At 43.9% G+C, this 23,410-nt stretch overlaps 1 protein-coding gene across 4 annotated transcripts in view; it reads left to right on the forward strand.

Annotated features, from left to right (window-relative positions):
- The first annotated feature begins 19,829 nt into the window (after positions 1-19,829).
- Positions 19,830-23,410, forward strand: part of TNS3 (tensin 3) — a 234,011-nt gene continuing 230,430 nt past the window's right edge. For 3 of the 4 annotated variants that reach the window (XM_049823713.1, XM_049823714.1, XM_049823715.1), the window contains exon 1: positions 19,830-19,956. In XM_049823713.1, the coding sequence (XP_049679670.1) occupies positions 19,864-19,956 (93 nt within the window). In that variant the 5' untranslated portion in view covers positions 19,830-19,863. The remainder of the gene's footprint in view (positions 19,957-23,410) is intronic. The other variant, XM_049823716.1, reaches the window with a different exon arrangement.

A 23,410-nucleotide genomic window follows, 5' to 3' on the forward strand; every position in this document is an offset into this window, starting at 1 on the left:
CTAAAGTATTTACGGACAGCTTTGGGGAGGATCGTTACAAGTCCCATCTGCCAAAAGAGTGGCTTATCTGTGAAGACAGAGAGAAAGGGGGCAGATGTTTTTGAGAGGGCAGTAGTAGGGGGATATATTGGAGGCATTTAAAAACGAAAGAAAGAGAACAACCTAATCCCTGCCTCTTTTCAACAACACTTAAGCTCAGAGAAAAGTTGGTAAAAAGGTAAAGTTCCACTTGAATAAAATCCCAGATTCAATCAGGAGCAGCCTGGTTTAATTTTTCTGTTATAATGTTTCAACTTCAAGGAGTTTTTGCCGCATATTCTTTTTTAGAATAATTGAATAATAATAACTCTCCTTACACTTAGTAATATTTGGATTCAGGGTGGAATTTTCACAACTTTTAAGAACCAGGGAAAATATTGATTTGTTTTCATGTGCAAGTGGTACAATAGCATGTGATCCTTAACGTGCATACGGAAGGCAACAGATCTCCAGAAGAGACCTGCCACATTTCATATGATGCTTTAAACTGCATACAGTATAGGAGGAGGCATTGTGCCTTGCCCTGCTTTTTGAAACATTTTTTAATGGCAAGTTCTTTTTGTCCTTTTTAGTCATGAGATACACAGAAAAGGCCAAGGGATTAATCTGAACCTAGCTCTTTGACATCTTAGACTGTTCTGCTGAGCATTCAGCCCTCTCTTTAGTCTACAAGTCTGACTCTCCCCAGTGGAATTTATAAACAGCCGTAACGTTGGTCAAAAGATTTATTCTTCCAGTTCATTTCTCTCTAAGTGGACAGACATGAACTCTAGCAATGGTACCTTGTATGGCATACAACCCTCTCTCCAAATGAATATTTATCATTGATGACTAATAAGAAATGGCATCTCATAGCCTGAAATAGCCATTATACATTATAAGGATGATGTTATTGAATGACCCGTCAGGAACTTGTATAATGCAACTAGATGGAAAACATATTAATTGCGCAAGGATGCCAAATGGTGAGAACAGGCTGCTCAACAATTGGAGCAAGCTGAGGAACCTTTGGAAAAAGTTGCAGATTGTAATTCGGTTTGAAGCAAATTTGCTGAAATCTGTGCATCTATATAGCATACCAAAGGCTTTCCTTAGACGTCTAGTCTTCTACCCTGAGCCTGCTGAATGGCTAAAATACATGTGAAAGCTGCCAAAGTGCCTTTAAAGATTTCAGCACTGCTTCTGCTTTACCGTCTTGCCTTTGGTGTTTTTAAAGATCCTCCCCCTTTCTTGATTGCTCTGCCTATACGTTTGCTAAATGCAAAGTAAACCGGCTTAGAACATAGAGAAACCAAGCACTGATGGTGCTGAGGGGATTGTTCCGAACCACTTCTCCACTTTCGCCCACAGATGATTCAATCTTTTTGCTGTGAGTCATGCACTGCCTCCTTTGTCTGGAAAGTGGAAAGTGAGGGGTTCAGTAGTGATATTCAGAAAAGATATTTTGAGACTAGAGAAGTGTTTAAGACCCATGAAAGTTATGGTGCCTCATGGGACCCCTGAGAAGTGCTGGGGAAGCGGGGCTGCTTGCTGGTTTGACCAGGTCCTACATGTTATATCACAGTGTGTCTTAATACAGAGGGTCACAGTCTCAACCAGCTCTTGAGGAGCTTGTGAAGTCCCAGCTGTTACACCCCCTGTGCTCCTGTTGTGGCTGGCTGTAGCCAGGATAACTGCCCAGAGATTTTTCTTCCGACTCTCTGTGTACTCATTTTCCTTCTGAGCAGTAACTTGGAAAGAGAGCAGACTGGTTTTAACTGGCGTGCAAGATGAAAATAAAAACAGATGAAATGCTTGAAGCAAACTGGCCCTTTTATAAAATTCACTGCTTTCAACTCTTTCTAATCTTTAGACACAGATTCTTAAAAATTAATAGCTTATTTTTGTAACAGATGAGTGGTCAAATGTATTCATTTTTGGCATAACTCTGCTGTTGTGGAAATCAGTAGTAAAAACTCCTGTTGACTTCATCTGGACCAGAGGTAGAGCAGCACTAAATGCTTGCGGAAAAATTGTCTGGAAACTATTGTTAATGAAAAATAGATGAAAGCAGAGAAGTTTGAGTACACATCTTTATTATAAGAAGTTTATTAGCTTTGCTGCACCATCAACTAGAGAAAATAGGAAAAAAAAATTAGTTCACTGCTTTGAAGAGAAAACGTATTTGTGATCTTGACTTCTCAGTTGGCTTTGTGGTATGTGTTTCCAACCACAAAATCTCAGTGCAGAATTTTGGACAAGACTGACAAGTTGGATATGACCTTCGGTCTTAGAAAAATCCAAGCAATAAAATTTGCGGGATGGGAGTGAACCTACTGCTGAATCCTTGCAGCTCTTAGGAGATTCTTGTTGGACACCAGTGCCAAGGGCAAAAGAGGTCTGAAGCAGCGGGCAGCTGAAGCGCAATTCCTGTGTGCCAACACATCGCCGCAAAGTCATGCAGTTTAACACTGAAATAGCGTGAAACAGAACAGTTGCTAAGCAGAAATAGTTCACTTTAGGCCAAATCAGTCTAAAGAAAAATACTTTATGCCAACTACATAGCACTGGATAAAATCAGCAAAGCTAAAATACACTTTTTCTGCGAGGAAATAATCTGGTAGAAAAATTCTGACCTGCCCTCTCTCTCGTGTCAGTATTCCTACCCTATATAAAACCTGTTCTTAATATGTTGGGATACTGAGAACTCACAGGAAAAATTTGTAGCCACTTGGGAGAGGCCTTTGAAATGTTTTAAAACTCAGCTCTGCGCTTTGAAGAAGTTCTTTGCCTCACACCTCTTGCCCAGCAGCAGTTGTGTTAGAGCAAGGCAGTTCCCCCAGCTCTGGTTTCCCAGCCGTGCAGGAGGTGACTCCGGCAATCCTCAAGGCAGGCGAGGATACACGGCCACTGGAGCACGTTTTCTTCCAGTATGAGAGAGATGGCACCACTCCCGGGTTTACCCTGTTTTTCCATAGGCCATTGTTTGTTAAGTAAACATAGGAAACAGGATGTGAAAGCTTAGATTCATCTGACTCCATACAGGTTGGCTAAGCCTTAACCTTTACGTGACATGTTTTTACAAGTTTCTGAAAAAGTCTTAGTTTACAGTGCAAGAAAAAGAAAAATAAGGTAAATACTGTGAAATATGTAACTGGAGGTGGACTTTGTTTCTAATTAACATGCAAGAAGGGGAAGCAGGAGATTAAGAGGTCTGATCAGATTTGTGCTTTATCACTGGCGTTAGTAGAAGTAATCAAATGGGAAAATTGTTCAAGATTTGGAGGATGGTCCTGTCTTCAGTGCAGTCGCTGGTGGTTTTATCACCCATTTCTTTGGATAAGATTCCTGGCCCTTAGCCCTTTCAGTTTTGTTGCATAGAAGCTTAGACCTGCTTTTAATCATTTAATTATCCTTTTCTGAATTAGCTTTAATGTTCTTCCTATTTATTTGTCCTAAAGAAACTACAACTGTTCTTTCAAGTGCTTAAGTGCTGTCTGGATGGGTGGTCTTATTCTTCTTAAAAGACAAAAGTGTTGAAAAAAACCATCAAGTCCTGACATTAATTAGCTATGTATGGCTTCTTATTAAATGTCAGACTGTCATTTAGTCTAGCCTATATAGCTTAAAAAACTTTAGTTTGGGTAATAATGTAGACCCTAATTATATGGGACTTATCTTGTCCTTTCCGAAATTATTTCTTTCTGTAGACAACTGAATGAAAGACTTTTGGCTGTAATTTCTAGGCATTTTTTCACTATTTTTTTCCATTTGTTTAAGTAAAAGAAGCCAAATAATTCTAGGCAGAAAACCAAATTACTGAAAAGATCGTGGCTTACTGCATAGGCCTTCAGTGAGCCAAGGAGATATTCTGTTTCAAAAGGCTATAATTAGTAACTAATTAGATACAATCAACAATTAATTCAACATAAACATAAACTTTTGATGTTCAGAATATTGAACATGAAAATGTAAGGGTGAGACTCTGGTGCCATCAATGGCAATCCAGAACGCACTAAAACTAGTGGAAATAGTTCAGCTTCACTCTTGCGCAAAATCAGTATTATACCGAAAGACCCCATTGCAAATACATAAACTGGACTAATTTGGAACAGTATCTATTCACTTTTTATTTCTCAGATCTTAAAACAACTTAAAGGTTCCAGTGAAAGATCACTGCGCTATGCAATTTCTTTATGCATAAGGAAATGACAGCCCTTTCCCGTAAACATTAGATTCTAAATATATATACACATACAAATATTTAAAATCTTTTAAACTATTTTTTAATTTTGTACTTAAATTAAGCAGATGCATTCGTTAAGTAAATCAGAATGTGAAAAAGCTTCAGAATAGCATACTAGAACCTGCAGGAATGGCCTGCTTTGTGAAATGACACATGGAAAAGAAAAAGGGCTACAGCCCAGCTCCAAAGCTGAGTTTAAGGACTGAGATGGGACTGTGACAGCTTCTAGGGAAGCAATTCAGCTGCCTAAACACCTAAGTCTAGTGCAGGTTAAGAGGTACCTGCCCCCCCCCCCCCCAAAAAACCCCAAACCACCCACCTCCAAGCCCCCCAAAGCAGAAATTTCATTTGAAAAGGAGAGATGGATGTGCCCCTTACCCTTTCCCTCCTTCAGGAGAAAAGAGAAGGGTTAGCTCACACCTCCAAGGTGTGGAGGAGCAGTTCAGCTCCTCAGCGGGTCACACTAATTCCAAGACCCACAGAATTAGTAGCTGATTGGAGAGCCCAGTGCAGATATATTTTGTGCTGTTTTTCCAGGGGTCTTTGGAGGTGCCTGCCAGAATTCTTAATGCTGGCACCAAGGCATAGCATAAGGTCCTATCTACATCCTTCTTGTATACGCATTTGTATATATTTCCTGTTCCAAACCTGTCTTGATTGATCTGGTTCACCTTGTAAAAGCCCCCGCCGTTATGTTAGCCATAGGTGAAATAAAACTGGATCTTACAGTCCTTTGGTTACTTGGCTCGCTCCCAGGCTTGGAGCTTGTTCTGAGTATTTCAGGAGCAATCTGTTTGTTCTTCGCCTAAGAAACTCTAAGATGCATTGCCTGGCAGCCTTCGGCGTCCGGGCCAAGCCCATACCACCTTCTACACATTTACGTAGGGCTGAGCCATACAACTGTGATATGGTGGTTGAACCAAAGCATTGCCTTTCGGCTGAGCTGGGATAACTGACTTTGCATGCTTTTTGATCAATGACAAGTGCAAAGCAAACACATTAACCCACATCTCAGTCTCTAGGGGGCTAAAAGCTCAGACACAGGTGCAGACTTCTGTCAGTAGTAAATCATTAAGCTGGGATATAATATTAATAAAGATTAAAAAAATAAAGCATTTACTGAAAGCAAGAAACGGGGGCTGATTCATAAACGTAATGACAGTAACAAAAACATCTCCATTTTTTAGATGTGATTTTGCTGGGTAAAAAACTGGCTGGATGGCCGAGTCCAAAGAGTTGTGGTGAATGGAGTTAAATCCAGTTGGAGGCCGGTCACAAGTGGTGTTCCCCAGGGCTCAGTACTGGGGCCAGTTCTATTCAATATCTTTATCAATGATCTGGATCCAGGGATCGAGTGCCCCCTCAGTAAGTTGGCAGATGGCACCAAGTTGGGTGGGAGTGTTGATCTGCTTGAGGGATCCCTCTTCAGGGGGATCTGGACAGGCTGGATCGATGGGCCGAGGCCAATTGTGTGTGCCTAGTAGTTTCCTCTTCAAAGAGGACTCAATGGGAATCTCTTTTTAAATGCAGGCTTGTCTTTTAACACTCCCCCCCCCAAAAAAAAAGTACCCAAACAAAACTTCCAGATGTACAAAAGTATGTTCTTTCAACATGACAGGGTTGGTTTTGCTGTGCCAAACTTTGATATGGTCTTTTATTTGAAATGACCTTTAAATAATAGTTTGCGACATTTTTGAATGTATTTATTCAAGTATAAAAAATAAATCTGGATGGAGAAATGTAGTGGTTAATTAAGTAAGTTAGGCATGGTAGTGGGATAATGCACAGTTTCTTATGCATTTTGATTGAACTTTAACCTACTAACTAAATCCATCTTAAATAACCACTAATAAAACAAAAGTTTGCTGCCATAATCATGCATTTTTATCCCATTCTTAACCCCATGCCTCCTCTCTTTGTCAATTTGTATTGCAAGCTTTTGAGGGCTAGCTACTTTGCAGGGTTTTTCCAGCGCCTAGCATTATCAGCCTTCATTCTGACTTGCTGCTTGGATGTCATTTTAATGCACGGGATTAATAATGTGTGGCTATGAGAAAAGTGCCTCCTGAACAAATTTTGCTATATTTAGATTTATTGTCATTCTGTTTAGGTACTTATATATGTCTTGCATTATTGCTAACTTAACAGTAATAAAGGGATGAATTCCACCTTTGTGTTCTTCATTAATGTTAACCTGATAACATGACTTTTTCAGGCATGAGAGAAAGATCATACAAACCGAGTCTTTCACAGCAAGCAGCTATGCCATAGATAACTCAGATTTTCCATTCATGTTAACATCATCTGTGCTAGCAAAAGCATGGCAGGTATTATCAGCTTCTGGTATTTTTTTGTGGAAAAATTATGAAAGCATAAATTCCAATTTCATCTTCAGGGGAAAATGTGCATAACAAAAATCAAAGCAAGCTGTCTGTGGTTGATGCTAAATGCAGTTCTGCATAGCTGGGATGCTAAATGAATGCTCAGGGAGGGGTTCTGGATATTGCCTTTCATAAGATATATGACCTGTGGGAACTTTGCTTCTTTTCTCCTTACCGTATAGAAGAAGAAAGCCTCTCATAGTTATTCCTAACGACCACAGCCCCTTGACTTCCATTCAAGCCATAGGATGCTGTATTTTTCCATCTTTAACTTCTATGTGGTAAAGTAGGGGAATTATGTCTTCTTTTCCCCTCCCTATTTTCTTCTATCATCTACCTTCCAGACCTAATCCCGCTTGGACTGCAGGGGATGCCCAGAAGGACGTCCAGCTCTACCATTCAGGAGGCAATGTGGCAGAGCTTAGTGATCTGGTTCTCCCTGCCAGAGAATCCCATGGAGTTTTCACTTAGAATAGAAAAGGTTGATGGTTTCACTTAGAAAAAATAATACCTAAAAGTGAGGAGAAAGGCAAGAACAGGCATTGCTTTGAGTACTTAAACCCTCACTACTTCTTGTTTTGCTTAGGAGATTAAAAACTGTTTACAGTTTCTTGCAAATTAAGAACAGCTGCTTATAAGCATAAGGGCCTGTCCTGGTCTTAACCCCCCCTCTACAAGTTATTTAAAAGGCAACAATGAATTCTCGCATAGTTTGATGACCATTGTTCTTATACACTTTGTTTCTATTCTAGTACATACTCTTGCTTCCTTTGAGATTTGACCTTTCGAAGCATTTATACAGATGAACACAAGTATGTCATTTATTATTAAAACTTCCTATGGTTAAGACTCAGGCCTTTGGGATATCTGTGCTTTTGTGTACTAAAAAGGCAAAAGTGACAGCTTTAGTTTCGCCTGAAGAATCCAACAAAATAACACTGGTTCTTTCATGGGGCTCCAAGGTATTCTTGCAAAAGTGCATAATTCTTTTGTGAACAGTTATAATCTCATATATTTTTTCCTCTCTGAAATCATTGCCACGTTTCACCACATGAATCTTTTATAACTTGTTTTTGCCCATTCTAGTTCTGGGAGAAAGGAGGGGAATCTCTCTGGTGGTACTGCCTGTGTGTGGTCTGGAGCATGTAGCCGTACGTCTTAGCTCTTTGTGAAGAACAAAAGGTCTGCAAGTAAATATTGTTGCTGATAGTATTGCAACATAGATCCACTATGGCCATGCATCTGCAAAATGAGATTCTTCCTGTGACCTGCTGGAAATTGCATTCCACCAGAAGCCCAGCTGACACGGTCATTTTTATAAACCAGAAAGTCTCACGTCTTGTGTAGGTGTACCTCGAGGGTTGGTGGATGGGTTCTGTAAGCCTCTGCTGTCTGCTTTTTATCTTTTGCACTGGAATGAATTTAACCTCAGCTGAAGACACAGCAGGAGAGGGCTTATTATCATGTGTATTACAGTACAGGCATCAGCCAAAATTGCTATCACCTGGGCTCCAAGAAAACCTTTATTATTGCACAGATATGGTGGTGGCTTTCTGCAGGTGGCCAGATGTCCCCCCTCACTTCTCCAGCCCACACTACACGTATCTAAGAACAAAGTAGGAAGGAAGGGAAGAGAAAATCACGCAGGTTATATTCTCTTTCTTTGGGTTGTTCTCTTCCTGCACCCTTTGGTTGTGTTTACCATTCTTCCCCCGGGGTGCTGTATCATCCTTTACATAGTTGCCCCCAAATGACTAACGTATCCTTCAATCCTATTATGTTTACATACCTTCTGTACCGATGTGCCAAAAATCTTTTCTGATTCTAAAGCTGCCAAGAGAAAAGAGCACAGCGAATGTTAAAGGCTCTTCAGAGTATTTTGTAGGACAGGTACTGAGATGAAAAAATCATCAGTAGTATATTACTTTTCCAGTGGGGAAAAATCCAGGTGTTGGCATGCTCTAATAGAAGTATATTTTGTCTACAGGACATTCACCTTCTGCTTTTTGGTTCAGTGGTTTGGGGTGGGGGTAAGTGGAATGCTCAGCCAAACTACACCATAAACGATCTCTACATAGTGAACGATGCCCAGTGTATCTTATGATGACTTAACTAATGTTCATAGTCTAACTGCATGTCTCATGCTTATATTTTATGGAGAACAAAACTCTGTCCTTTTATGTCCAGACCTGGTGTGGGAGAACTGGATTATGCTATCCTTACAAAGACGAGGGTTATTCTGTGGGGAGGGAATACTCCATATATCCCGCCTTTCTAGTACTCCTTGCAAGAGCATTTTGTGCAACCTGCAATAGGAAATAACGTGGGAGAGATGGAGCTCCTCTCTGTAGGTCAGCCTCTGCCTCCAGGCAGGAATACCTGGGTCCTGCTTCTGGCAGATGTTGATCAGATGTGTTTCTAAAGACTTCCAGTTGCCTCCCTTTCCCTAACAACCTAGTCCAGTCCAGAGTATCCTTATCAGTAGAAAATTTGTCCTAATGACTGACATCAATTTATACTGCTGCTGCTTAGACTTATTTATTCCTTGTTGTCGTCCACTAGGGACATGCAAAATACATTATCTTCCTCCTTTGCCAGCAGCTGTATATGTGTTTAAAATGCATGTGCCCCTCCAACTGTAAACTGCACCCGTAGAAAATAGCAGAAGCTAGGGGTTTGCAGCCACTGAAGGCATGTAACCATGGGAACTAGATTCCTCTTTACGCCGCTGAAGAGTATGCTAGCTAGCATCCTCTTCTCTTCGGTGTGTTCACAGAAGCTTTAGTTCATAAGTATATACACTAACGTTTACACACACTAATGGCAGGAGGACTGAGGTCTTAAGGAATAAGAAACTAGCAAAAAAGAAACCCTTTGAACGTCCTTCCCCTCATCCCCTCGCCACCTCACTTAGGCCACACAGATTTAAAAACTACTTTCAGATCCATAAGGCTGCATCCTAATGAATTTGCAAGAATAGCTAATTCTTGTTTTTACAGAGTATTTTTATTATTTGGAATTTTCAAAGTGTTGTGGAAACACCGATTATTTCAATTTAACTGTATTTACTGTGTGAAACATACTGCAATGTTATGCCGACTTCACAAAACAGGAAATGACAGCAGACGGGTTCAACACAAAATTGGGGATCACTAAACGAGACATCTTAACAAGTGGTCCAAATTTCAGAAGGTCTAAGCCCTCCTTAGTGGTACAAGTTTTACAAGTATCTACTTACGGCCACTAATAAAACTGAATTGGCCAACTATTGAAAAGGAAACAGAATACTTAAATGCTTTTTTCTCATCTTTTGCAATTAATCTTTTTGTTCACTATAATTGTTTTACTACTTTCCAAACACATTTTCAGAAGATACTGTAAGAAGAGATGCAGCAAGGCTATTTTCTGTAGACTTAGTGGCTTTATTATCTTCTTTAATTCTTTTTACTTTGTCTAAATACAGGCATGCAGGAAAAACGTAGTCTGTATTAACCATTGGAATGAACATAAGTCTTAGGTGGTTGACCCCAATCTATCTTTGATGACAACTGAACAAAGAAATACAAACTCACTTCCATATGTTGCTTACTATTTGCACTCAACCAGATATCTAAACATTCTGAGAATCTGGTCATTCAGCATTGCAGGGAAACTTCAATGAGCTTTTGGGGGACCAAGGGATGCAGGATGTGACCCCCTAATGTGAAGCTTGCCAGACTAAAAATAGATGCATTAAGGAATTTGTGTGAACACTTGCAATTAACTCTATTTCTTCTCGGATCGCAGTGGCATTCAACAAAATTAGGCTCTATGTCTCAGACCAGCTGGGGAAAAAAACCTTAAAATCTTTCAAAGTCTTAATTATTTCTTTGGTTTAGATCTAGACACAGTGTGGCTGAAAAACCTTAGTCTGCCTATAATCAAGGATTTTTAATCACTGTTTTTACCTTTAAAATTTTAAGACAATAAAGTATTCTATACAAAGTTAGAAGTTAAATCTTTGACAAAGTCTTGCTGTGTGAGGACACATGGTTACATTTTAAATTAAAAGCTTAATAAAAGTAGGTAATTTTCTTTGGAATTTTGATTTGGGAACTACAGTTCTGACTTTGGACTTTTTTTAGTTCAGCATTCTAACTTCTTACTTGTGGAGAGACTTTTCGCTTTCATTGACTTTCCCATTGGGGATTAAAAAATCAAAACTGAAGACAGTGTTTGTTTCTGCTGGAAAAAAACATACTTTGAGACCCCACCCCCGCCAAGATGTATATATAAAAATGTGGCTTTTTTTTTTTTTTTTCTTTCATGGAGATTTTTGGGCATGGTAGGGTTTTGGTTTTTTATTTGGAATTCAGGCAAATTTAGAAATAAAGGATAGCCTATATGAGATAGAAAACTCGTTATTCACATAACCTGATTGGTTATTCATCTACTTTAACATGTGCAAAAAGCCTAAACTTTTTGCTATTTGACAGTGGGAATAAAGGAACTAAAGAAATGTTGGCTTTGCTGCTCTAGTAGTGGCGAGTAAATGCCCCAGGCTGCAGTTATACTGTCAGATCGGCTCTGAGAATTCTGCGATACTAGGGTTATGAGGGGATGGGGGGTTTGTTTCTATGACTTTGAAGCATAACCCCATTTGTTTTCCTCATTTTTCTGCAAAACGTGTTTTCTAACGTATTAGCTGCAGTAGGAATTTATTAAAGTTGAAGCAGCTAAAAGACATGGACTGCCTTCAGCTCGGCGCATCCATCCTTCTCATAGCCTGCTATAGTCTCTTTTGACACCCTTATGTCAAGTGACCTTGAGTTTCTGCGTCTGCAATGAAAGTTTTTTGACCTTACATTTGGCGAGCAAGAGGTCTGGGAGAATTCAAGAACATATGGATTATAGGAACAGGCAATACAACCAGATGGGTTTGCGTGGGTCGAAGGGACTTGGATGCAAAACTACAAAGATGGGAAAAGACAAGGGTAAAATTGGAGGGGGCAGAAGTTTTATCCCTTGAGCCAGCACACGTGCATTCACGTAAAACCTGGTTAGTTTGCACAGGTAGAGTGTTGTGTGGCTCGAGGCTCCAGAACCAAGGTGATGAGGTGCACCCTTTGCCCTGGCACGGATCAGGCTCTCTTTCCTCCATCTCCCTTTCTGGGGAAGAGAAAGACAGAGGTGAAGACTCGGCATCAAGCTGGGATTCACTGGAAGATGGCAAAGTGTGGAGAGGGCAAGGGCCGTCCCAGCCTCTTTAGCTGTCACTCTTGAGAGGGGACTGGTGGCAAGAAAGAGCAACACAGACAAACTTGCTGCTCTACTCCGGGGTGACTGAACGCTGAGGAAGAGTGACTTTCAAAGGTTGAGGTTGCAGCCTCCGCAGTTAATCAGACCCCATTGTTTGTGGCTTTTCTGCCGTCCACATCAAGGAGCCTGCCTGACAGCTTTGGAAAAGAGACACATGAATACACACACAAATTGAATTACCAGGATTGCTCGCATTGGAACCTACTTCAAGAGCAGCATTACCCACATGTGTAAGCGCTTGCAGTTTGGGGACTGCAGTGTAATGCATATACTTTGTCCATTAAAAGCTACTTTTGTTTTACTTTGAAATCTCACTTTTCTCTCTTTCCTCCTCTTGTGTGTTTATCGTCATACATTTGCAAGACTTGATTAGCAGTGCTGCTCTGGACCTGCGTATCTTATCACCTGTTCAACAACCCATGGGAGACCATAAAGGCTAAATACGTTCAAGTAGAACCAAATATTTTTTCTTTAAAAATAACAGGATAACCATGTCAAACACAGCTTTTCGGTTTTCCTTTAGTGCAAGCAAGCAAATGTCTTTGGAAAGGGTGTTTTTGATCATATGCTTAGGAGAAAGGGTGGTTTTGACGATATGTTTAGGAGTGGGGAGACAGCCTTGCAAGGGGAAAGTTTATTGGATACTTGGAGGGAACAGCTTCTAACAACTTCTATAAGCCGCTCTTTTTGCACACATTGGCTGGTTTTTGGGTTTTTGTTGTTTTTTTTTTTTCTTTTTCTGAAGGCAGCCTGCAGAGCCGAGTTTGGCTGTGAGTAACAAAAGCCTGGCAGAGAGCAAGCCCAAGTCACCTGCCTGGTTTTGGAATGCCAAAAGCACCACAAGGCTGGGGCAGAGGGGCTGGGGAACAGTTCAAAAGCTCGGACACCGGGCAAATGAAAACATTACCGCAGCTGAGGACCATTTCCTGGTATTTCACTGCTGGTTTTTAGCAAGCAGGGGTGGGAGGGGGGAAGGGTCTGGAAAATATTAAATTGGCCCCAGAGGGCATTTAAAAAAAAAATCTGGAATTTTGCAGACATTAACTGTCTGTTGCATGGCTATGTGTTTTTCTTGGAAATCCAGCACAGTTATGTAACGTGTTTGGGCTTTTTTAACTTTCCTTTCTTTTCAAGGTACCACCAGAGCTTTTGGCTAATGTTTTCATCGTTATGACAATGTAAGTTTTAAGTATGTGTTCTTACTTTTAATGAATAGCGAAGCTGATTTAAGAACAAACACAAAACCTGAACAATTCTCATTCAGATCTGCATTTATGCAGAGGTTTGCCTTTCTCTTTCCACTGTGTGAGTCCCACTGTAAAGCAGCTTTTGACAAAAGACGATAGCTTATTTACTTTCAGGGTGAGGCTTTATTTGGGGTGGGAGAGTTAAGGACATAACTATATGGGGAGCAGTTTAAATGGTTTAGCATAACCCCCTTTTCTTTCTAATCTTTCCAGGCACATATACTGGGATTATAAAACACATGTCTTTTCATTATGTTTCCCAGACATAGTGAAGTTGTTAAGTCTGCCACATCTGTCTGTCCTTTCTCGACCTCCCACATTTTTGGCTTGGGGTGAAAGAGCAATGTTTCCCCCATAATCGGATGGCAGAGCAGGAAAGGGGGTGTTCCTGCAGCTGAATAGCAGAGCACGATAAATGACATCTTTTCTGAAGGCTTTTAACACTGGCCCCTTTGGGGGAAAAATTCTTTTGGTTAGGTTTTATTTCGGGGGTATCAAAAGGAGAGGTTAATGGAAGTAGTGGATAAGAGAATGGCCAGAGTGTTTCTTTTTGACACGTGAAGTTTGTTCAAGTTCTTTCTCCAAAACAATCCATGGGAATTAGTTTATTTGCATATGCTGGTCTCAGGTTGTGACCAAGGGTAGTTGTAGGTCTTGGATAAGTGGGTCATAGAGATTCAGTTCTTAGTTCTTGATGGGTATTACGTTCACACAGGTTTTTTCTAAACAAAGCTCAGAACAGTTTTTTAAAAAGTACCTCAATAATAATGTTACTTACTAGAGAAACAGAAGAATTAGAGGGATTCTGACAATTTAAAGAGGCTATGCTTGTCTTGGGGAACTATCCATTTCTGGCTCTAATGTACAGGTCACCCATATGTCTGTCAAGATGAGATTCAGGCTTATTTTACTCCACGTCCCTCATACTCATGCTGTGTTCAGATCTGGAACCTGATTAGGACAGCCAGGGTATCAGCCTCACCACGGCAGAGCTTTTTCCTGCTATTGGCATAAAATGTTGCTGGTACCAGTGTAACATATTGTACCTTTTGTTGAGATAACTCCATGGGCCCTGATGGGAAGCACTCACGGGTGCTGAGGGAGCTGGCAGATGTCATCGCAAAGCACTCTCAATAACCTTTGCTCAGTCATGGCGGCTGGGAGAAGTGCCCAAAGAGTGGAGGAAAGAAAATGTCACTCCTACCTTCAAGACAGGCAAGAAGGAGGAACCAGGGAACTCCAAGGTGGTCAGCCTCACCTCGATCCCTGGGAAGGTGATGGAGCAGCTCATCCTGGAACCCATTTCCAGGCACACGAAGGACAAGAATCTCCTCAGGAGTAGGCAGCATGGCTTCACCAAGGGGAGGTCATGCTTGACCCACCTGGTTAACTTACATGATTAAATGGCAGGCCTGGTAGATGAGGGGAGAGCAGTGGCTGGTGTCTACCCAGCCTTCAGTAAGGCCTCTGGCACTGTCTCCCGCAAGAGCCTCGTGGCCCCTCAAGCTGTTGCCGTCGGGGCTGGGGGAGCAGACGGTGAGGTGGACCGAAAACTGCCTGAACGGCCGGGCCCCGAGGGTGGTGATCATAGTGCAAAGTCTGGTTGGAGGCTGGTAACCAGGGGTGTACCCCAGAGGTCAGTACCGGGTCCTGTCCTGCTCAACATCGTCACTAACGATCTGCACGGTGGGGCGGAGCGTACCCTCAGCGAGTTTGCCGATGACACAAAGTTGGGAGGAGTGGCTGATGGGCCAGAGGGACGTGCTGCCACCCAGCGCGAGCTTGACGAGGTGGAGAAATGGGAGACAGAAACCTCGGGAAGTTCGGCAAGGAGAAGCGCGAAGTCCCGCACCTGGTGAGGAACAAGCCCGCACGCCAGTATATGCTGGGGGACACCCAGCTGGAAACCAGCTTGGCAGAAAAGGACAAAAAGGACAACTTGCTGGACACCAAGTTGGACACGAGCCAGCGATGTGCCCTTGCAGCAGAGGAGGCAACCAGTATCCTGGGCTGCGGTAGACCAAGTACTGCCAGCAGGTTGAAGGAGGTGACCCTTCCCCTCTACCCAGCACTGGTGGGGCCACTCCTGGGAGTACTGTGTCCCGCTCCGGGCTCCCCAGTACAAGAGAGACATGGACATACTGGAGTCAGTCCAGTGAAGGGCCACAAAGGTGATGAAGGGACTGGAGCATGTCTCCACTGAGGAAAGGCTGAGAGAGCTGGGACTGATCAGCCTGGAGAAGAGAAGGCTCAGGGGTGATGTTATCAATGTCTGTAAATACCTGCAGGGAGGGTGCAAAGAGGACGGAGCCAGGCTCTTTCCAGTGGTGCCCAGTGACAGGACCAGAGGCCATGGGCACAAACTGAAACACAAGAGGTTCCCTCTGAACATCAGGAAACACTTTTTTTACTGCGAGGGCAGCCGAGCACTGGGACAGGTTGCCCAAGGAGGTGCTGGAATCTCCATCCCTGGTGATATTCAAAAGCTGTCTGGATGTGGTATGTGGTCCTGAGCAACTGATGCTAGGTGGCCCTGGCTGATCAAGGAGGTTGGACCAGATGACCTCCAGAGGTTCTTTCCAATCTCAACCACTCTGTGATTCTGTGAAAAGCTAGTATTTAATGATTATTATACTGAGTCTGGAATTCACTCTGGAAATATTAAGCCCAATAAACCTAATTTTCTCTCAACTCTGCATACTCACGTTCCTTCTCAGGATAAAACAGCGTTTTGGAAAAATTATTAACAGCAGTGCTGCTCTTGCACAGTTATCAGACTCAGGGCTTGTGACTGACACCAGCGCATCACTGTCATTCCACCGGTGTCAGAGGGTCTAGGTACCGCTCAGCATAGCTGAGGTACAATTTCGCCTCCTCCAGAAGAGAGTACTTAGTTTCTTCAGTCTTTAGAACTGGACACTACCTCTAAACTCCTTACCGAAAAGCAGTACTGTTTGTGCAGACTTTGAAAAATGTGAAGTGTTATAGAAGAGCACATTCCTTCTTATTTTTGCTTGGCTCTTAGATTGTGCCATTTAAAGCACTATGCATTAAATGCAATGTATTATTGCTCTCACAAAACACTGTTGATTGAGCTCTGTTCAAAACTGGCATAGATTGATCTATCTTATTTAATACTTATTTTCTGTCAGCCCAAGCAGAATGAGCTGGCTGCCATTTTTCTTCTAAAAACATAGTTTTTGTTATGTCCAGATAATCTGAATAATAAGAAACAGCCCGTTAACACATACTGCTAAGGCTAATGGGAGTCTTTTGGCAGTCATACACTGGAATAACAAAACTGTTTGGTACAGAGGGGAAGCTAAGTATTTGAAGAACAGAAGGCTGAGAATTGCACAACCCTGACAATATGTGCAAAATTTAGGAGCTGCTCCTGTTCCCACTGCAACAATGCTAAAAATTCCCTGAGCTTTTGAAAGAATTTTGAATAACTTCTGTGCAATCCATTTTTTCTCTGTAGATGTTCCAACACAGAAGCGGGGTCATGAAATGAATATAATTTTTGTGTTGCTCAGTAAAAATAATGGCACCACAAGGAAAATGTTCCTCTTGCCTGACTAATCCCTCTCCCACCAAATAACTGGCTATAATTTCATTAATGACTTCAGACTGGTGCATTTCCTGGAGAGTTAATGGTGGACTTGATGCTAATACAGCTTTGCCTCGGGCTGTGGTCATTATTCCCTAGGAAGTGATCTATGTCTTAGCCACAGTTAGTCAATATTTCAAATCACTACACATGTGTGCATTTTTTGTTACTTCTTTCCCCGCACGTCTTGGTCCTCCCCAACCTCCCTCTGGTTTTGCTAGTGACACGGCTGAAACCCATCTTTTCTAACTGCTAACAACGGCGGAGGAAGTCGGAGGGGGACTGAATAGTTAAGGAAACTCTTTCTTCCAATCCTATTTACTTGAGTAATGATGGGTCATTAATGCTTGCCTGCCTCTCCTATAAATAAAACCACATTTACTACTTTCTTTAAAAAGACACCCCTTTCATGGCAGGTACTGCACTGGATCACGTTTGTGGTAATGAGTTCCCTGGACTACCAATTAATGGAAGTGGAGAGCATTTGAGATGTCAAGGACAGGGTCACCACTTTGTGGAACCCACAGATAAAATTCCCTTCTAATTATGAACAAATAACCACTGAATATTTTTGCATACAGGTGCCAGAGTCAAGGACTAATCCAGAGGGGAACTTGGCATTTAAGCCCCCAGATGCTCTTGGTTACCTCTGTTAAAGAAAGTTGTAAAAACGTTCTGATCTCTTTTGCAAGGTTAGCTGATAAGCTGCCCAGCTGCATTTGAAGAATCTATAAGCAAAGGGAAGTGGTAGTACTGGTCAAGAAAGCTATAACCTTAGTTATCGACCAGCAGCATGACTCTGTCCCCTTCCAATTCTTGATTCTATCTTGGTTTTGAGAAAACCAGCACAAGCAGCAGAGCCATACAGAACAGTGGCTTGATTAGTTAAGCTTTGCAAACCTTTTCCCACATACCAAGTCGTATTTAGAAGATGACAGTAATTAAAAGTAGGGTCAAACCACTAAAGCAATGGAAGCGATCATTCCAGTAAGGTAGAACAGTGAAAAGTCTTTCAGAAGGGGCTGACATTTCCACATTTATACCATTTCATTTCTGCAGAGGGATTTTAAACCTGTCAATCACCATTCCTACACTGTCAAAGTAACAACACTGACCTAAGTTCTCTCCTCTTCCTGCCTTTTATTTGTGGATCAGTCAACAAGGACCAGATGAACTCCCCTGGGAGTGGATGAGCCAGCACAACTGCCAGTCGGAGAGGTTGCTTTTGACTAGCTCCTAAAAGTCACCTTCACATACACATTCCCATATCATGACTTCAGTCAGTTTGGGATATTTCAAGTACAGCTCATTAGTCATGATTTGTGACTTCTCAAGGAAAAGCTTACATGACAGTATCAGACCTTCAAGTTATCCAAGAATAGTTCTTCCTGTACAATGACCCTTTCTCCCTTAATCTATCCCTCATCCTGCAGAAATAACTCATTTGTGCATTCAGACTCTTTGAACACAGAGTTCAGGCGACGGAGGGCGGGGGGAGAAACACGGGAAGATTTACGCACTGAAAGTAAGCTGACAGCCCAGAAACGACCCCACGTAGGCTGCACAGTGTATACCTGAACCCCTTCGTGCACAAGATCCGCTCACTTTATGAAGTAAAATGACTTAAAGTCACTTGAAGTCGAGTGCCTGGCGTAACGGGGGCCAAGTGTAGAAGATCCAAACGGTACAAACAAATAATGACAGTGTTAAAAACTATTTAATTAATTTTCCGTTTTAGCTGCATAAAGGACATATTGTTTTGACCTAAATCATAACATGCCAGATGTTATCACAACACCAATGTTCAGAAATTATTTCTCATCTCTTCTGTTCCTTGAGGAAAACCAAAACCGATCGACCCGATTCCTTCAAATCTATTTTAAGACGACTCTGCTAGAACATGGAAATTCGAATGTTTGGAAATTGGTTGTGAAATGTCTCTGCTGTTCAGTCACAGACATCTTTTACAGCATGGCAGTCAAGTAAATGCGTCTTGAACTTCTCAGGACGCATCAGAGTCAGGGAAGCACTGCGTCCTTTTTCGCAGGGGAGGAAACTTGGAGACCCAAGGAGGAGACAGCTGGAAGTTTTGGCCCACAGTCCCTTAGTTACGGTAGCAAGAGTTACCCAGCGTTACGCCCTTAGGTCCCGCTGGGAGCTACGGATTCTCAGCGCTGTGGGTGAAGCAGCTGCGCCTTTCCAAAAGCTGGAGATGTAAGAATTAAAACGTGCAAAAAAAAAAAGTACAGGGCGTTTCCGCAAACTTCAATGGCACGGGGTAGCAAGAGCCTTTGGCAAAGGGGGAAACGGAGCCCCTGCCTCTGAGCTTGCGGGGCCGTGCTCCCATCGCTCGGGTGTCCTTCTGCCCCTTAGCAGTACGCCTCCCCTCGCAGGCAGGGAAAGTGAGGTCCGTTAAAAGCTAAAGGGAATTAATCGAGGCACGCAGGCAGATTACACAAAGAAGCGGGAAACGCCTGTGGGTTCTCCCCTTCGGAAACCCGTTCCCAAAGTCGCCCGTGGGGCCGACTCCCAACGCCCCTTTTTCTCCCTCCGGTGACTCGGGCACTGCCAGCTCCCTTCAGCGCCAGGCCAGACCGCTGGCCGGGGAGCTGGCTTCTCCTCCCGCACAACACCCGCGCACCCTCCGAAGCGGGCTGGGGTTTGTTGGTTGGGGTTGTTTTTTTTTTTGCGAGTTAACGACTTTTCGCTGTTATTGTATCCATACCGCTCGGCGATCCAAAAAACCCTCCCACCAGCACAGGGAAGGCTAAGTTTCCCCAGCTGGAGACAAGAGCTTTCGGCACCGGCTCTCTGATTTGTCGTCCCGGCCCCGGAGGGGGCACGGTGTGGTCAGCTCGGCAGCCCGGTAACAAAAGGGGAAGCGCCGAGGGAAGGAGCCGGGAGAGCGGCCCGCCGAGCTCCCACCCGCCCGGGGAAGCCCCGCCACCCGGCCGGCCCAGGGCCGATGTGAGGAGCGGGCCGAGGGCGAGAGAAGCCCCCGGGGAGGGGAGGGGGGGGGGGGGGCGGACCGCGCTGGAGCCGAGGAGCGGCCGGCGGCGCCCCATGGGCGGCCGGGCCAGCCTGGCGTGCCGCGGGAGGGAGCCGCGGCCCCTGCCCCGCCGCTCGCCGCCGGCAGAAGGCGAGACCATGATTCAGGTACGCGGGACGCGCTCCCGGGCCCCCGGCGCGGAGGAGGGCGGCGGGGCGGGTTCGGGGCGCTGCCGGGACCGCCGACGACCGACGACCACCCCCGCCGGGCTCGGCGCCGCCGCCGCCGCCGGAGAGGCGGGCCGCGGGGAGGCGCCTGCGCCCGCCGCCGGGAGCCGGGAACCGGGAGCCGGGAACGGGGAGCCGGGAGCCCTGCCTGGGCCCGGCCGCGGGGCTCCGGCTCCGCGGAGCCCGGGGCGCCTGTCTCCGCCGGCGACCCGGCGCCTGTCTCCGTTTAACTCCCGCCGGGGGCTGCCCGGGGCTCCGCTCGGGCCCGGTTTCGCTTTTTTTTATTATTATTTTTTTTTTAAATTTTTCTCTCGGCTCGGTGGCGGCGGGGAGCCGGCGGGGCAGGGTCGGCAGCGCCGCTGCGGCTGGGAGCCTGCTGCCCGTTCCCCCTGGAATGGGAGCTTTTAAATCGCTTTTTTTGGGGGGGCAGTTAGGGAAAAAAACCGGGTGGCCAAAAACGGAGGGGAGGGGCCGGTCGTCCTGAAGTACGCGTAGCAACTTTTCACGGGGACGAAGGTTGGAGCCGCTGGAAGGAGCGGCGGGTGTTTCGGCCCGTGTGCTCTCGGCTCCCTTTGGCTGCGGACGAACGCGGAGAAACTGCCCGAAGAGCGGCCGCTGGGCGCAGCTGCCGGCCGGCAGCACCGCAGCCTCGCCGGAGCCTTGGCCGAGCGGCTCCAGGCGACTCGTTCCAGGCGCTCATTCCGGCGCCCCTGTTTCTGGTTTGCTAAGCAAAAAAAGCTCGGGAGCTTGGGTTGCCTCGGAAAGCTTCGTTCAGCAACGGATTTAAATTAATTTTACGCGTGCGTTTAAATGGTTTTGCGGACCGGGGTTCGGCGCGCTACGGCAGCCTCCCTTCCCCTCTCGTGTGCTTAAGCCAGCAACCTCTTTCATTTCAAACCCCTTCTGAAAACATACCATTTCTGGTGAAGCCTTTTAGGATTGGTTTCCCAGAAAGTCATGAATAATACACCACACAAGTGGTAAACGGTGGAGATAGGCACTAACCAGTCTGTACTGAAAGCTCCCTTTGACCATCTCATGTGCGCTCTTATCTGTGAAACCATCTCCATCGCTCTCGCCTCTAACATTTCAAGCCAAGCGGCTTCAAATAACCGTTTTATTATAAAAAGCTGCCAAGGAGATATCGGAGCGTATGTTTTCCTGCCAGAATTGCTTTCCTCTGAGGTGTAAGATGGCCAGCGTTCAGTTGTGGACAAGTGACTCATTTAAAGGGCTGAATTTTTTGCCTTCTCCCGGAATTAGAAGAAGGAGCTTTTTTTCCATTTGACAGCATATACAATGATCTCCAGTCATCTCTTGCCAAAGAAACATTAGCCTGTGACCTTAGGCACAATATTAAACCTGAAAATCATAATGTTACAGTGGAAAGAGAAATTACTGTAACAAACTTTTGTTTCCCAGGGATTAATAAATATCGATTTTCTAGTAACTCTTAGCTCCGATTTTAGAATCTTAACGGAGCATGCTTTACTAGAGGGAGGATTACTAACTGGTCGTGGCACAGTGACTTGGTTGGTACCAGGACTCCAGGTTTGCTTTGAACATTAAGAAAATGTTCCACGCTATATGGCTTTGGGAGCAAAAGCCATGCCTTGTTCTCTGTTTCGTGCCAGCACTTACGTTACCGGGACTCAGGGATGGGTAACCCTGTTGCTCAGAAGCGGTGTCACGCTGCTGCAATACCTGTTTACCATGACAGTTTTGCCCCACTACACTCTGGTTCCTGCTTTTCTTTGTGGCTGCCTGGGGCTGCTAATTGAGAGTCTGCTGCTCAGAGGGCTCTCCAGCTAATTAATATTGCTTCGGAGTAACACCTTTTAAGCTCGATTTTACTTCAAAGCTTGTTCTTGATTCTTCCTTTCCTTGTTAAGATATCCTGAAGGGTCAAGTGCTCCTGGGTTCAATGCTGAGGTTTAAGAGAACAAGCTAAATGATGTTCAACTCCTCTTTCTGTGACACCTAAAAGGACAGGGAGAGGGTATAACACCAAGCAACAAGGTAAAGAAATCCGGTAGCTTCCTTAGCACCAGTCCGTAGGGATATAGCAGGGACGGCTGGGGCTAAGCAGAGCTTCGCCACCCTCATACCAAGTTCCGTGGAATGGACGGTCTGCGTTCTTCTCTTGTTATATATTAATACAAATCAAGAGTTTCTTTTCTGAAACGAATTGCGTTTCATCAGTTTTAAGTTAGTAGGAGTGATAGGGGAAGCTGGGCCAGTAATTCTCAAAATATTGGTTATAAAATGAGTTCAAATGATGGAGTAGTCTACAAAGCTGGCATAGGCTCCAATTTATGCTGCAATTATGGAACAGAAAACATGTGGGCAGGATGTATTAACATCAGTGGCTCTATTTTACATCTGGAACATGAAAAAGGAGACAAACAAGCAACAGCTTAAAGTATGAGCTTTCTATGTTGTTGAATTTCTATTGATCTTTCTCTTCCAGCAGGAAGATATATAATTATACAATAGGCCATCTGAATTTCTACCACTGGGTGGTTGAAATAATTGTAATATTAGACGTTCTGCCTCAGAATAGGCCAAAAGGTCTTAACGCAAAGTTGAGGGGAAAATAGCATACATTTGACTCTAGGAAGGTGTTTTAAAGAGTGAGGGGGTTTCTTTGTTTTGTATTTTGAAGGGGGGGGTGTAGATTTTTCTAGTATGATTACACTGGACAAGTGTTTTCCTCTTGGAAGCAACAGAATTAAACGAAGTTAAAATTGGGACTAATACCACAGGTATGCAATTCTGTTTTCTGGTTAGGCCTCATCCTCGGGTAGTTTGTCAGCTTTCTGAGAGGGGCTGCTGTGACGGTGACTATTGAATTCCCTCTTCAGTCTGGACTGGAGCCAGGACTGAATGCGAGCACCAGCCCTGGCTCACGTTCTGCAGGCAATCCTTCCCGGGCAGATCCCAGTGTTACCTGAAAACTGATTGTCTTCATCTTGACTTTTTAACCACGTCTTTAAATTTCTTTTTCTTTGTGTATAATACTGTAATAAGAGAGGTCAGACTCCCTGAACAATCTTCAGTGAGCTCAGACTTCTTAGAGGAGCAATTCTTGGGATTTATTTATTTTTTTTTTTCCCCCTTGGAAGTTGAGTGTGGGAGATAGGAACTTCTTTGCGTATCGTTTCTGATGATTTCAGGGACTGGTGTTTTTTACAGCTCATAACATTTTATGATTAAAACCACCTGTGTTTTGCATTGCTGATATTCTCTTGAAAAAGAAAAAAAGTATATCAGTCCTGCTCTCTCATATCAGCAGCAAAAAAACAATAGTGAAAACTGAAGTGCAAAGTAAAGTAAATAAAGTCACTTTTTCAGAGTAGCTCAGCAAATACATAAAAGACTTCAGGTTTCCTGA

This window comes from Accipiter gentilis, chromosome 20 (genome assembly GCF_929443795.1).
Source record: "Accipiter gentilis chromosome 20, bAccGen1.1, whole genome shotgun sequence".
Lineage (NCBI taxonomy): Eukaryota > Metazoa > Chordata > Aves > Accipitriformes > Accipitridae > Astur > Astur gentilis.